Consider the following 15,507-nt stretch of genomic DNA (forward strand, 5'->3'; position numbering starts at 1 on the left):
ATCAAGCAAGGTATCTACGAAGTCATGAAAATGTGAAACATACGGGTAAGCACTACATTTGTAATGCGAAATGTGGCACAGTTTAAAGGTATACTCTTTGTCATTTTACAGAAACGACGTACGTACTATATATGCCGTGTTGCAAAGTCTGAACTTTTTTTGACTTCTTACGTGTGCTACTGTTCCATCAAAAAGATACCGTGGGCGTGGGGTGCCACACTGTCCTACCGGTCTGCTACGCCGAGGTTACACTTTAGAGAACTTCAATTTTGAACAGAGTGACTTTCCGCCACGTATCTTTTTTTTTCTGAAAAACTGATCAATTTCATATCAGAATACTTCGGATGGTTTCGGGAAATAGGCTGTGAATGAGCACTGGAAATACGACTAGTGCCAGCGACTTTGAGCGAATACAAAATCACCCTGTCTAATTTCTGGGATAAACTCTACAGCGTGGGCTAACTCCCGTGTGGCCCAGATCTAACTTCATTCATCACAATAGCGCACACGTAAGGAGACAATCATTTAAGATGAAAGTTCGAGGCTTGCCGACAACAGTGCACGTTCAGGCTCCTGGACCTTCTCATATATATGAAGAATTGTGTCTTGAGCAAAAACCTCTTGAAGGCCGGGTTCACCGTGCCTCTATAAAAGCAGACAATGGACAACCGATTGTAACCGCTAGCAGGGGGACTGAGAAAGAGCATGACACAGGTTCAAGGCAACGCGGAGTCCTACTGAGCGAACGCGCTGGCACCCTCGCACAGAATTTGGAAAAAAAAAAACAACAATTTCATCGGAAAGAAACTGGGCAAGTCGTCGATATTACTATTTGACAGAACGTTAACGTATCACGATGTACGTGTAGCACGATGTGGTATCACTGTGGTTATGCGACATACCGTAAAAATGACAAGCGTTGACTTTTATCAGCTGTAATGTATGTGAGACTATATATTAAAATACTCACTTAATTATGAGCCTATACTAGAATATTGTGTTTGTTAAACGATGTGCGGGTAGACCGAAAGCATTGTCAAGTGCCAAACACAGAATCAATACTGGCATGAATCAATACTGTGTATGTTTCTGATGCGTTCTTAAGATGGAATTACTGTTTATCGCCATCATTTATACACGTTATCAACTTAATCTTCGGACTGAATTGTAAGTTACACAAACCGCTGATCATCATTTGGCATCGCTTTTGCCTTAATAGGTTTGATGCGCTCAAATTGAACATCTAAAGGGGACCTGTTTTTAAACTAGAGATGATAACGGTATCTTTACTCGTTTCTAGTTAATCTTTCTGGGCATTGTTTTCTGTATTGGACTTTTCCTTCTGGACTGAATATATAGGGTAGGCAAAAACCGAACTCTGCGCTGAGAGACTCATACTACTCAACCGAGAATCTACAGGGAATCCCTAACATCGAGATAGCTTTGGTAGGCATTATAATGTAAGGTTTATTTGGTCGCTGTCGGCAGTGCATTCATGTCAGAGCGGTCGTCTCCTTTTTTTCCTAATCAAGATACCACCCTACTCGACTACACCAGTCTAACATCAGATCAGCTCTACTAGATACGCCCTAATCTAAGTCTCAAACATGGGACTTCCGTCGATTTTCCAAGTGTCAACATACAATAGGAAGTATATCTGCATTAAAACGGAATTTAAAATGATCAAACGGTACGAACTACTACACACAGTAAGTCAGTGATAATCAGAGTCAATTTTTGGGGGAGTATGGTTGGCTCCGAAAAGATCGGGAAGACAACGGGGCTACTTCCCATCTAGGGCGCCAATAACTCGTATAGAAAGGAGATTAAAGGGTCGGTTTTATCAATTTCATCATTATCCTGTAGCGAGGTTCTGCGATCGCTGTGGACCGTTCTTCAAGTTTCGAAAACAGTGCATCCATGTGTCCTGCATAAAGGGTTTGCATAATTCTGACGGTTTTGTTGGTAATACTTATTGCCGTTTTGTCCAAGCCACCTCGTTCAAGCTCGTTCAAAGAGACTCCAAAGAAGGTTAGAAGACCTTGAGAGGAATAAATGTAGATTTAATAACAGAAAGGTCGGCGATAGACTCCAGCTTAATATCATGTCATAAAATGTCTTCAAAAGTAGTAAACATATTATAGACATGAGTTTTATTCGAGAGAACCATTCTGAGTAGCACTTTTCAGAAATTAGTATTGTTTCGGATTTTTTTGCTTAATAGAAATCCAGGGAAAACACAACTAATTGAGTAAGAATATGACAAATTAAACAGTTCCGCACAAGTATCCGACATATAGAAGCGATACGACACATCGTACGAAAACTAATTTTCTAATGGAATATTCGAGCAGAAGGATATTATGTTTTATCTACTTAAATGCGGTAAAATCACGAACTCGATTAATTCCTTATCATACAGAATACACTGGTTGCGCTCGTGTGCTTAATGAGGGAAAATAACCACATTTTACAACACACACGAAATTGTTTATCACGATGGTACTATTTCATCGCTTTACGCCACTGCGAATTGGCCTTTGACTCGATTCACATTGCCACCGACCCCATTTTCCTCCTAAAACTCACGCCCTTCAAAGTAGTCTACCACTAAAATCCAACAGCTGTGCTATACTATATGCCCCAAGAAGTTGTTTTCGAGATCTTCTTCTTCGGGGGACAAGATCGGGAGGGGTATTGGTTTTATCTCAGATGTGGCCACGCCGAAAAAGTTGAATGAAGAATTCGGAGTTTCATCCGATGCGTGCTCACCTATAGCTCAGATCTGATTGGCCTGTGGTTGTAAACATACGCGCTTCATTCGTAAAATGAATCAAAGATACCGGTCTATTTTCGCCTGAATCGATCGATGGACAACATCCTGTTGGAGTAGTGTAGGAAACCTAGCTACATGTTAAATAGCGAAATGATAATAAGATATACGTGTACAGTTAATAGTAGTAATAACAAATATTGCAATTATACGAGCGGCTGTCCGCGGTGCTTAGGTTGAATACCTTGGGATGTTTTTAAATGCGAGAAGACCGAACACCGGTGGGGAGTATCTTTTCACGTGATTTCGCACTGTTATTACACTACAAAAAGGGATTCGTATATATATATATATATATATATATAAAATAACATCAGTCATACATGCAATACGGTACGTCGATGCACAACGTTGCAAATTGATAGTAATAATATGTTATTTGGTAGTAATTATTTGCAGAACATTGCATTGTACAATATACCGCATAAACAATTGATTTATATATAGAGAAAAAAAACATACAAAGACATCTTTAAGAAAACATACAAATCCTTTTACTACTAAACACTGCTACTAGTAAATAATATGTAACTACTACTAGTAAATTTCGACTCATTTGTTATTTAAAAATATTATAAAATTTTTAGTATTTTAACAATATGCGATCTTTGCTTCAACGTGAGAAATGAGAGGGGCATATTTTTTAGGGCACATTTGCGGTAGGAATTTGCGGGACGCACAACAAATATGTTTGCATCTTTATCTATCCTCGTACAGTTTATCAGCTATAACTAAGGATTTTGCATAGCATATGGCGGGGTCTAGGAAAGCTAAGTCCTGTTACGCGAGGCCAATTAAATATGGAGTGCGTTTCATTAACACTGTATGGATGTCTCATCTGGCTGCAGTTACGCGTTTACCATGAATGAATTTCTAGGACGAGCGAATCATAATAATACGGCACTTCAGTACGATGAGTCGACTGGCGTGCGTTCGCCAGCTTCAAACAGTTTTTTCCATTGACAGCCGTATAATACGTGATCAGGTTTCCCTTTAAATCCTGGATAGAGAACTTTAGCAGGTGTTCGGAAGTTGTTAGGCGAGGTAGGGCATGAAACGTAGGTAGTAAGAGGCACTACACACACAGAAGGGAGGACAAGAAGGAACTTATAGCCAGCTGAGCGCCGATAGAGGAACATAGGTTGGAAACCGAAGTTATGCGATTTTAATCGATGTGCAAAGGTGACAGTGAAAAAAAAAAAAAAAAAAAAAAGGACGAAGTTGTCAAATCGGACTGAGAAGAAGTTCTTTTTTAGGCCAGCGGTTAGCGGAGGTTGGGCTTTTTCACAGATGGGTTCTGCATGAATGACATAGCCAATATGTAGCCCGCATTGAGCAGGCACAATAATGCTTAGGCGCAAGTATTATTAGGACATATTATAGCTAATTTAGAACGATTAATCAGTAGCGTCACTGCATCGGGAGTAATGGGTATTGGCAAGCATTGGTCGTCGAATCACGTTCGAATATTAATAGCATTTAACGATTCGTCTGGTTCCGCTTGCTAGCCAAAATGGCCGCAGATACGTATATAGTGTAATCAAAATGAACGAACTTACGCTAACATTTCACTAGCGAGCCATAAAATAAGCTTAATAGGCGGACGCCGCACAATTTCGAATTGAGTCAACTACGATATGGTAAACATTTAGCTAATTACCACCTACTGTCATACGGAATGATAAAAACGCTTTTCTGATGTTGGTTACGAAATAACAAGCTAATATTATTTTCGAAAAGCTACAAAATAGCAGCCGCAAACATTCCTATACAAATAGTATCTGGTAAAATTGATGACGTCACTTTGCAATGAATAGTAAAAAATCACTGTAACATAATTAAATTCGTTAGAAAACGCTAGTCCTGACCGTTCAACTGTTCAGTATTTCTGTTCGAGGGAATTGCCCTTATGAACAGAACGAGGTTTATTGCGGGATGCGAATCTTGTTTCCGGGGTGGAATATGCAGTCTGATCAATGTATAGGCAGCAAAGAACTTGTAAAGTTTTATACATTTTCGTATAAATAGAAACTCATTGAGTTGGACACTAAATAGTAACGGCCTTAGAGCGATAGGCAAAAGTTCAAAGATCAATTTGTCAGTAGTAGCATTTGTACGCTGCTAATGCGGGTTGATAAAATATATTTTCGCTGCATGATTCTGAGTAGGCCAGTTCGTATAGTTTCATTACATCTTTCGGGTTTAGCTTATTCAACACATATGTCTCTAGATATAGGTTGGAAAAAAAAATAGATTGATGTTAAATACACAAACGAAATGCCCCGAGTGGTGTTATATGGTAATTGCATCGAATTTATTAGCCCGTGCCACTGAAGCTGGACGGGTATCGCAGAACCACTTCCTCTCTACAATAGTTATCCAAAATGGTACAACTGACAGCAGACCATGCGTTTATACCTAAAGTTGACAAAAAAAGGTATGGTAACTTGTCAGAAGAGCGCGCACCATTTTCAGTTGCGGCCTGATTAAGTTAACAAAGTTTAAGTCCGCGTTGTCTCACATGGTGCTCACGTGATGGCCTTCTTCGTTCTCTGCAATCGCATGGTCAACATATCACAAATTAAGCTCCATCTAAACTAGTTGCCACTACCAAACCTATAAAACTATTTTAGTTACGCACAGCCACAATTACTTGAGAACTTCTAAGTTCACTGGCGTTGAATTATTTTCTTGCGAGTGCTTACTTCAGTCTTCAGTCTCGGAATCGATATCTGTGTTTGGAACTTTGGCTACAACAGAATAACGGCGTCGTCGCATTTTTTCTAATTCAGTCGCACCGCACTACAAAATAGTAACACCAACGTTTTTTTTGCGTTTTATTCAATTAAAATTTCCACCAGCATCGTGCCAAGCCCGCTGGTTTCAGACCTTTTCCTACCGTAATGACCAGCCTAGCTTGATACTCACCACCAGGATTCAGTCTACGCGCCGACCGTGTCGTCGGATATTATAAAGTATCGCAAAACCATTTCCCACTGGGAAAGGGCTGCGTGGGAGGGTTGCCTTGTGGGAGTTGTGTACTCTGCTGCCTGCTGCGGCTCCCAACGGAGGTAGGACCGACTGTCTACTTTGTACATGACCCTCAACTATATCTCGTCCTGTTTCGGCTTTGCCTCTTAGCATTTTCTAGCTCCCGGCGACAAAGTGAAGCGCATTGCGACCGTAACGGCAAAGATACATAAGAAGTCGCCGCATCCTACATGATGATGTGCATGTTGAAGCAATACACTAAAAAAAAAGAAGCACCAAATACTAGACTAGAGACGCATAAGACAGTTATAGACATAGAAAGATCTCATTCGTGTTTATATACTATTATAATAATATATAGTATAGGTTATGGCTTGAAGTGTGAGCGGGTTTTTATGCAGGAAGGAAAAAATATCTTTCCAAAAATAACGGGGGTACATTTAAAATACAAGGTACAAAAATAACAGGTACCATTCCAATATAAAATATAACAAACCTAAACGCTCCTTCTTAAAACCTTTTTTTTTTTTTTTTTTGTTACTTGTTAGGGATGTAAGTTACATGAGATAGATTTGAACATGTATTTTGCTATTTACTATCTAGTCTTTGTTTGTCTTGGTGGAACACAATGAACTTCGTCTAAGCAAATCAAGCTGAGAGACTTGTACCACACGCCCCCCACTGCTAATTGGTATGACAAAGGAGCTTTAGTGACATTCTCTGTCACTTGATTGATTGATTCGCTACTAATAAGACGGCAATTTTAATGAATATATAAATTTGTAAAAAGCCCGTCGACGAGTAGAGCGTATGACAGTGGGGACCACTGCCTGTAGCAACAACTCTAGGCATGCCAATAAGCTATTTATTCCTAAATCCACTTTAGTTTATTTTCGTTTTTATAAATATGCTCTTAAAATATGTATTCAGTCTCAGTTTGTCATGAACACAACACACTCTCCTCCAAATTCAACCGTATAAATGCGTCAATTAGTGTTCTACGCAAAAAAAAACTTATACCAAAGTTGTCACTTGCGCAAATATATCATCGTAATACTGATCGCGGTATGGAAGGCCCAACAGTCAGCTGATTCTATATTCTTCAAAGGAATTGACGAAAGAATTTCACTTTAAGTGGCCACAATAATAGGTTGAAGTCAGGACGTTAGTGCCGAGAAAAGGAACATAAATGGATATTAATTAAGTTAAAAGCGAAGTCATCCTTACCTTTCGCTTGGGAAATCTGTTACTCGGTCCTTGGCCTGGTGCAGTGTAACCATGGTATCGTAACACAATGTAACAGGTCCTTGCTGATACTCCCGCTAGTTCACAGTGACAGCTCGGGATAATGATAACTTTGTCATCCTCATACTTCGTGGTAAGCGCTTATTTAGCAAAGGAGTACTCGTATGTACGCAAATGGCGTTTCGCAATAAGTAGAAACGCAACTGAGACGGTAATTTCTATGAAGAACAATGGATCAAGGACCTGGATCATCGCGATTGTAGATACTTCGACTGCTCGCTCTAAAATGTGTTTGACGCCTCAGCGCCTAACGCGGATCATGTTCTTTTAACGGTAACGATATGTTTCTGCTATGCGAAACCGGCAAATAATTTCCGCTCGTCCGTTACCTTACTCCCTGCGTCTTCTCTGTCAGGCTTTGGCCGTATGCAAAGCTCACGCGAATTCAATCACGCTTGAAGCTACTCATAAAGCACTACATCAAGCTGAGATTATTTGAAATCACTTGTAGCGAGTTTTAGCTATGGCAGAGACGAACCCAACAGATTTGTTTTCATTCATAAAGCAACAGGATCAAATGGCACCGAGTACCTATCAGAGCGGCGGATCCTCACCTCTTCAGTTCTCGTTCCGAAGTGCGTGTACAACGAAAAACACGCAGGAACGGTAACCTAAAAACTTTCACGTACTAGGAGATCGTCAGGATCTTATAGTCCTTTTAAAGTGTGTACCGAATTTTTCGTTGATTAGAGCTTCGCCCGATTTCAATTATTCGTAGTTTTTAACCATTCTATAGCTCTGATTCAACGTAGAAGACGGTGCCACTCGGCCTTTCACTACAACCTTTCCGGTGTTGTTTTCGATATAGGCAAAAAGTAAACAAGAGAAAACCTGTTGATTCGAAGGTGTTCGACATGGATGGGTTAATCGTTTAGAAACAAGTGGATAACCTCACGTTCGGACGACTTGATCAGTGGCTCACGCTGGATCTTTCAGTGCCACCTTTATATACAATCGTTCATCATACAGATAGGCGTGTTGTACATTTATCAGCAACGTACGATTAGCAGTATCTCTAAGATTAATCCGAATAAAATTCAAGCTATGGCTGCATTTTTCAGCAATTATCTAAGTAATAATGTCTGATCTATAACACCTGTGAAAAAGTAAAGCCTGAACATAAATGCAAGAAAGTGGCTCAATTGTTTTGTCTCTGTTTATAGAGGTGGCACAACGGTGAGAATAAGTGTGTGGATTATGTTAGAGTCTAACGGGGTGTACCTAACGCAGTAGTAAAATCTATAGATTTTTCATGTTGATAAGTGTGCGTAGCGCCAACAAATTGAAAATATCTAAATTGAGTTTATTATTCCTTATACCTAAATCAAATCAATAGCTCATCCCATAATCAGAAGGCACTGCACAAAAGCATCTTTACTACTAGCAACCAGCCCACTCTTTTCCATTACGTAGAAAAGTTTTTGCGTCTAGTTCTGAAATTTCGTATATTTCAAGGGAGTCTATGCTTACGTTCGTGCAGCTGTTTCTTCGGAAAAAAAAACAACTTCGGTAGTTTAGTCTGATTCGTCGATGTATCAAATCACTGATGAAGCAATACCCGTTCCTAGTTTCTCATGAACCCCCACTGTACAACAAAGTTAATAGTGTCTAACTTTTATCAAAACTCTCTCGGGGAACCTTGCTCTTGATAGCTTGTATTTTTAGTTAAGTATTTAAGGTGCTTACTCATTTAGGTATGAATCATTACATGAAAATGTAATTATCTTATTTTTTTTTATTGGTTCTAGTCACAAATACGATGAAGTCCTATTACAAAAGGATTATATTGATAAATGTCTAACGGTGTATAGTAAATTTATGTATGTTCTTTATTCATAACATATAGACCATTCTGCCCATATATGTAGATTAAGCTGGAAGGATGCTGTATAGCTTCATACACCTAATGAAGTGCCTGGCGCCACTCTTCGCAAGACGGTGGCAGATATATCGTTGGTTCTAACGAAACAGACATTAAGCTATTGAGAATACAAACCTAGTAACGCACTGCTTGAACAGAATCGAGAATCTGGAATAATTCCTACTTTAGGGCCATTGCTGGTCGCCACATTAACTTGCTAATATCTATTCGAGCTTCTCATGCGACTGCCGATAAGTAAAATAACCCAAGGTTTGGTTTGGACCCCCATCAGCCCCCATTACTGTAGAGGAAACGTGGTGTTGATGGCCTATGCTCGTCTCTCTGAGTACGTCACCGTGGTAACTATAAACATGGGGCCAATATTTAATGTTAATGAATGGCATATGATTAACATAGGTCTGTTGCAGAAACTCTAAACAACATCAAGAAAGTTCACAACGATTAGATTTTTTAATTAAAAAAAAAAAATATATATATATATATATATATACACTTATACCCAAATACCCAAACACTGGTTCATACAAAGAAGAGGAAATTTTCGTTTACGTAACAACCGTCCTCTCCCGTTAGTTTATTTCACCCCTCCCCCCGACCGTAAAAATGACATTGGGATGCACTCCTTTATAATAAATAAACATTCGTCGCCTAACATCCCAGGTTAGACAAGCTTGAACACCCGCTACTAGAAGTCAAAATATCTGAACCGGCCATGCTTTTATTTACGATCGTTTTTCGTATATTAAACCGATCGACCAGTATGGAAAAGCGCAACTGCTGGCATTTAAACCAGAAAACAGAGAGGTTATAAACAAGCGCATTGATATACTTGTTTCTCTCCCATGGCAACAATCGCGTTCAATAAATGCTAGCTCACATAGTCACATGATTCTCTAAAACTAATAATTATTTAAACGGTTTAGTAATTTTTAATTATAGCTTAACCAGGTATCGTATGCCCAACGCTTCCCCGATAAGACCCTTCTGTGACCGATTCTCACCCCCTTCCCGTCCCCCCCTACTATTTTTGTTTGGGCTCACTGACGTTTGAGTGCGTTGGTGACGCGCTGAATTCCAGTTCATTTCGACGACGCTTGACTTTAGTGCTTGCTTGCCGTCGTGACGAGTTCTGTGTTTTCCATTTCGACATTCTGACTTCACGCTACAGAACGTAGTCCAACTACCGTACAGACTTCTTTCTTTTCCTAGAATGCTTCTCTATTGTTTCCATTCGTCAATATCTTAATCTGAATGATTTTTTGCACGTCCGAAACGGTGCTCTCCCTCTATTCGGTCATCTTTTCCATTGACGGTTACTTTGTTTTTTTGCCAAGAACGTCGTAGAGCTTCGTGGTCGCTGCCATGACGATGGCTTTTCCGCATACGGCTACTTTACCCGATCGTAAGGTCGTTTCAGACGTTGCGATGACGCTCATTCCTACGAGGCCCGACCATCGTTTCCTTTCAGTGAGAATTTATTTTGTATAGGAAAACTGTTTGTTTCGCTGCTAATACATTTTATCACTCTTTTTTTCGTAAATTGTCGGAATTTGCAAATGCCGAGACCTGTGAGACAGCAAGTGGAGGCCGGCATTCTTATTGTTCGTGCCTATTACGAAGGTCCACTTACAGACGGATACTAGTCGCCCAGACAACACTGTGTTACCCTCGTGATTTTTTTTACCATAGTACGAAGCTATTTTTCGATGCCGATTAGAGGAGACCATTTCATACGAAGCCGTTTTATAGCCAGAGCTCACACCCAAAAATTGTTATCGTCCAAATGACATTTTCTTCCGGCTGTTACAATTGGTTCTGAATTTTCGTATATCAAACCGATCGAAAGAAGCCGTCGTCAAAAATCATCAGGTATACAGATTTGTTTGTTGTCAAATCAGACTCTTTTCTGAGTTGTGAGCAACTAATCCTGTTTCCAGCGACCCTCGATTTTAGGGCCGTTGGGAACAGAATGGGAGGTTCCCTCGTACTAGGTGAATATACAATTGTAACAAACAGTCTCAGTAACATTTTTCTGGATTCGGTATTTTCGTGCTTCCGTTGCCGCCTATTAGAAACTGACCATATATAAGTCTTCATTTTTTTTAGCGACATTTGAATTAACAGCACCTGTTTCATATCGACTTTGTTAGCTATAGCACCCAGCCGCCACTGTCAGCTACGTCGTGTGCCACTTCGTCTGGTAAATTACAACAATCAGGTCAAAATCATCAATGTCCTAACCGAAGGTCCCAACTGCAATGCAGGGCTTTATTGAAATCCATGCACATGTTAAAATCACGCCAAAAAAAAAAATCATGACATTATTTTTCAGCTTATTTACGGATTTGTCGCTTTCTTTTCGAGAGTGAGTAAAAAAGCCAAGATCTTAGCTAATGGTTAGGACAAAATGAAGGACGCAGCGCAATTTAGAACCGTGCATAGGAAACCATGAGGTTATCCGTTCTAGAATAAAACACTCTTTGTTTAACGGTTGCAACAGCATAGACGCTAAACTATCCAATACCCATATCGCCTAAGTGGTACTCATTTGCCACACGAAAACACACGCTACCTCACGCACTTTTTTAATTCAATTACAGTAATCCGATGTCTACTAGAACTATACCACAGCAAAAAGGGGGTCAATATTTTCGGGACAGGACTTTTTGTCAATAGTTCAATATTGAAACAGTAAGTTAAGAATTAATTTACACCTATTACATTGTCTTCTATCTAAGATAACCAAGTTATGTTATCGTCTAGCTAACAACCGTACAACCTGACTAGTCATATCGACTAAGATTCAAAGTCACAAGGATTTCCGTCTCGACTTTAAGATACCATTCGATACTGCGTCACATCAGCTGATGATGAGTCAGTAAACCTGAAATGAGTGCCAGCTACGATCTACAGAAAGGCCTCAGTAGCACTCGGCGATGGGATATCGGAATACGAACCGCATCCTCAAAAGCCCAAAGCTGCCCAGGAAGACAACCTCAGGCACCCGTTTTCAAGCCTTGTTACTTCGTTCAAGAACGTCATAGATACGTCTTTTTTTTTGTGATGTTTTTTTGCCGCATGTGGCTGATCCCATGTCCGACTTGTGAGTTTTCTGCGTTTCACTTGCATAGTCATTCAACACCCTGCAAAGTTTTACGATCAAATTGTTTACTGACGTCACAACGACATAAGTAATGACTACAAATGACTGCTTATCAAATAATGTATTGCTAGCTGAATGGAGAACTATCCATAACAGTTTCAGCATTCGCTTGCCGGAAAGGATCATGGAATCGAAAGGGTTCTTGAGTTGTTCACGGCATTTTAGATTCCGTTAACTTTCGCTAAACACCGCCATCGCTGGGTTCGATTGGCCCCACCGTTTCAGGCAGTGTTCTGCTGCTAAGCTTCTACTTCATAATAGTCGGCCTAATTAAACCTAGCTGTGTTCGGGGATCAATCTTTTAGCATTGTCTAGGATCCCACTAAGCTCATTATCTTTCATTATAGAGATGACGAGAAAAATGCGACTTTTTACAGGTTCCAGGGTGCTTAAGGAAGATACACCGGTGGAAACATCCATACAGAGATATTGACCTGCAGTTTTTAAAATCCGAGCTCTAATAACCAAAAACTAGAAAGGCCTGGGATAAGGCCAAAAAGCTGGTATCAACTACTTTGATTTTCTATGCAGGCCTTTGATCTCAAATAACAATGACTACCTGGAAGTGGATCCAGGGCTATAGACCCGTAAATTCTGCACACTCTCCACGCACAACATGATCCGTTATGGATGACCTACAGGCCGTACCTTCAAAGCCATCTTGGCTGGTTTGCTTAACATAATTTGTTGTATATCAAGTCCTGATGAAGAAATTGTGGGTATATAATTTGTAGTAAGCTGATAACGAGAACTTTGAGGTGACGAACATTATAGCTTTTCTTTTCTTTTTTTTTGTTAGAATAAATATACAAAATTCTCAGAAGAAATGACATTCAACCTTTGTAGACAGTTTGCGTTCTGTTTGCTATTTATTTGTTGCCTAAAACAAAAAACTTTGTTGAGGTTTAATCTCAACTGTGGGAAATTATGACAATGGAAAGTATTGTGCTTATAAATGAGGAACCTGCTTTTTTTTTTTTTTAAATCTTGGAAAGGATGGCAACCTTTTTTTGCATAAACTACCCCTTCAAATAACCTGGTCCTTCTGTGAGGGCTTCACATGCAGTTTCAGCCTACGTACTTAGATGGACCTTGATATTTTACCCTTATATAACGCAAAATATCTACCTGTTGACGAACTCGCAATTCAGTTATAGCCAAACACCTACGATCAGCGTCACCACCGGCATATTTTTAAGATAATGGGAGTTTGATTTATTCATTCGCAATCCGTCTCCGAATTCAAAGTTCCCGCGCTCGTGTAACAAATGTTTAACGATTGCGTTAATTAACTATTTGTTGTATATATTTATTATGTTTAGAACACTGTTAGAAGAAGCGGCAGATGAGCTTGGGAAAAGTGTGCATAGATTTTTCTCCATAATTAGACGTAATATATAGTTATAGCAATTATGACGGCAGGATAACCGGCCAGGGGGTTTAAATCCTACCGATGACATGTACTACACAATGAATGTGAGTAAACAACATTATATTGTAATAATGTACAATTCTAAAAAGCTGGAATTTTGCCTATACAGCTCTTTTTACATTGTTGATTTTCGTGTTGGCAATTGCTGTGCCAGGACGGGCTGCTGACATCCAGTCGGTACTAGCCATGCTTTTTGACCAAGTGATTCACGTATACGTCCCGATTCGTTTTAAAGCTTAGATAATTTAGTTAGTAATGATGGTAAATTAACCATTGCTGTTTACCTAATTATCTGTATAATTAGTGGCATCTCGAATCCATTCACGTGCGCTAACTAAATCCATAAGGCTAATCTGAGACGATCCGGATTGACTTAGTAAGATTTGAGTACGTAAGCTGCATAGACCATGCTCAATTATACCACAGGACAAAAAAGCGCTACTGTTAATCCTGCTTTTGTACGTATTGTAGCTTGCAAAAGGTGTCTCCGTGAAGAAAGGCCTAAATGTATTTTTCTCACACTTTACACATATATTCTACATTTCTAGTGCCTTCGACAATCTGGTAACATAGTCGGAAAGCTCAACAACACCGACAATTTAAAAATTGGCTAGAGAGACAGCAGATGGAAGTAATTCTGATGTGGAACAGTCTAAGTGCATTTGTTAACATGCGGCGATTACAGGAACTACAACAATGGGATTTTCCAAACCTAGCACAACATGTAATTCAGGTTCGTACACTCAGTGGTTAGGGGGATAACTTGTCAACTTTGTTACGCAATGTCGACAAAATCGACTTTCTTATATTTACTCGAAATTGGCGTTAGCCGCTCTATGAAAATCCTCCACATGAATATGGATATCCTATGCTTCCCTGTTGAAACTGACAGAGACCATGCCAACGCCGTCATTTTCTCTAAAAGTTCTAAAAAAAGACAAGTCTGGAAAAATGTATTTGAAAAGTAAGTACGATATAATAATCAAAGACATCCTTTACAAACTCCTGGAAAAGTATAGATAAAAAAAACCAAGGAGCATTTGCTTAACTGAATGTGCACGACCCGAGGTTAAAAGAAGACTGTTTCAATTGAATGGATACAGCGGAAATCAAGGGGTCATTGTCATGTCGTCGACCAATTGTTATGTGACATGGTAATAGACACGCGGCAACAGGGGCAATTAGGATGGCATGACTCTGTTTAAACTGACAAGTCTCTCTTTCAGGTAGAGAGAGACTCCTGATCGAGCTACCACACACCTTTTTCTTCTAATTCAAATATTTCCAATTTTATAGTGTCCCTCGTGCCTTCAACGCATGCTGCTTATAGTTGAGTCCCGCCTTCCTCTTCTTAAAACGTAGGCCCTACCGCTACTTTCCAAACTCGTATAGTAACTGGAATTTAAAATAGCAGATGAGCGTGGGAATCATCAAGAGGCAATACGGCTTCGTTACAACAACGAGGATTACAGCTGTCCAGTGTATGCTGTATATGGGCGGTGTCGATATATATATATACAAGAAATGCATGCAATCAAACGGACGACGGACAAAACGAAGAGTAGAGACATCTGAAAGAAACGCGCCAAACCTTACTACCTTAGTAAGAGCGACAGAGAAAGCTGAAGGAAGAACATTTGTCTCATACATTTGCATACAGCAGGATCTGCAGCAGGTCTGAAAAAATTACATATTACAGAAAAAAAAGAACTATTTGAAATGTATAAAGATCGATCCTATATGTTGTTACGTTTTCAGCCATATTCCTAAGCCCTGTTATTGTGTAGTCGAAAAGCTATTTTATACGGTTCAGTGATTATATTGGCTAGAACCTTATTAATCTGAACACCGACTTATACAAGGATCTAGTTTGGCCTTACCAAACAAAATACCATCGGCTG

General features: G+C 39.6%; 1 protein-coding gene across 4 annotated transcripts in view; it reads right to left on the reverse strand.

The window, feature by feature from the left end:
- The window catches only part of LOC111254510 (neuropeptide F receptor-like), an 81,523-nt gene extending 75,739 nt beyond the window's left edge, over positions 1 to 5,784 (reverse strand). The window contains exons 1-2 of one of the 4 annotated variants that reach the window (XM_086975158.1): positions 5,539 to 5,784; positions 5,300 to 5,385 (exon numbers count right to left, since the gene is read on the reverse strand). In XM_086975158.1, coding sequence (XP_086831284.1) covers positions 5,300 to 5,302 — 3 coding nt within the window. In that variant the 5' untranslated portion in view covers positions 5,303 to 5,385; positions 5,539 to 5,784. Of the gene's footprint in view, positions 1 to 5,299 lie in introns of all 4 variants that reach the window. The other 3 variants (XM_086975157.1, XM_086975160.1, XM_086975159.1) reach the window with 3 other exon arrangements.
- Positions 5,785 to 15,507: the final 9,723 nt, after the last annotated feature.

This window comes from Varroa destructor, unplaced genomic scaffold (assembly GCF_002443255.2).
Source record: "Varroa destructor unplaced genomic scaffold, Vdes_3.0 BEIS01000007.1, whole genome shotgun sequence".
Taxonomy (NCBI): Eukaryota; Metazoa; Arthropoda; class Arachnida; order Mesostigmata; family Varroidae; genus Varroa; species Varroa destructor.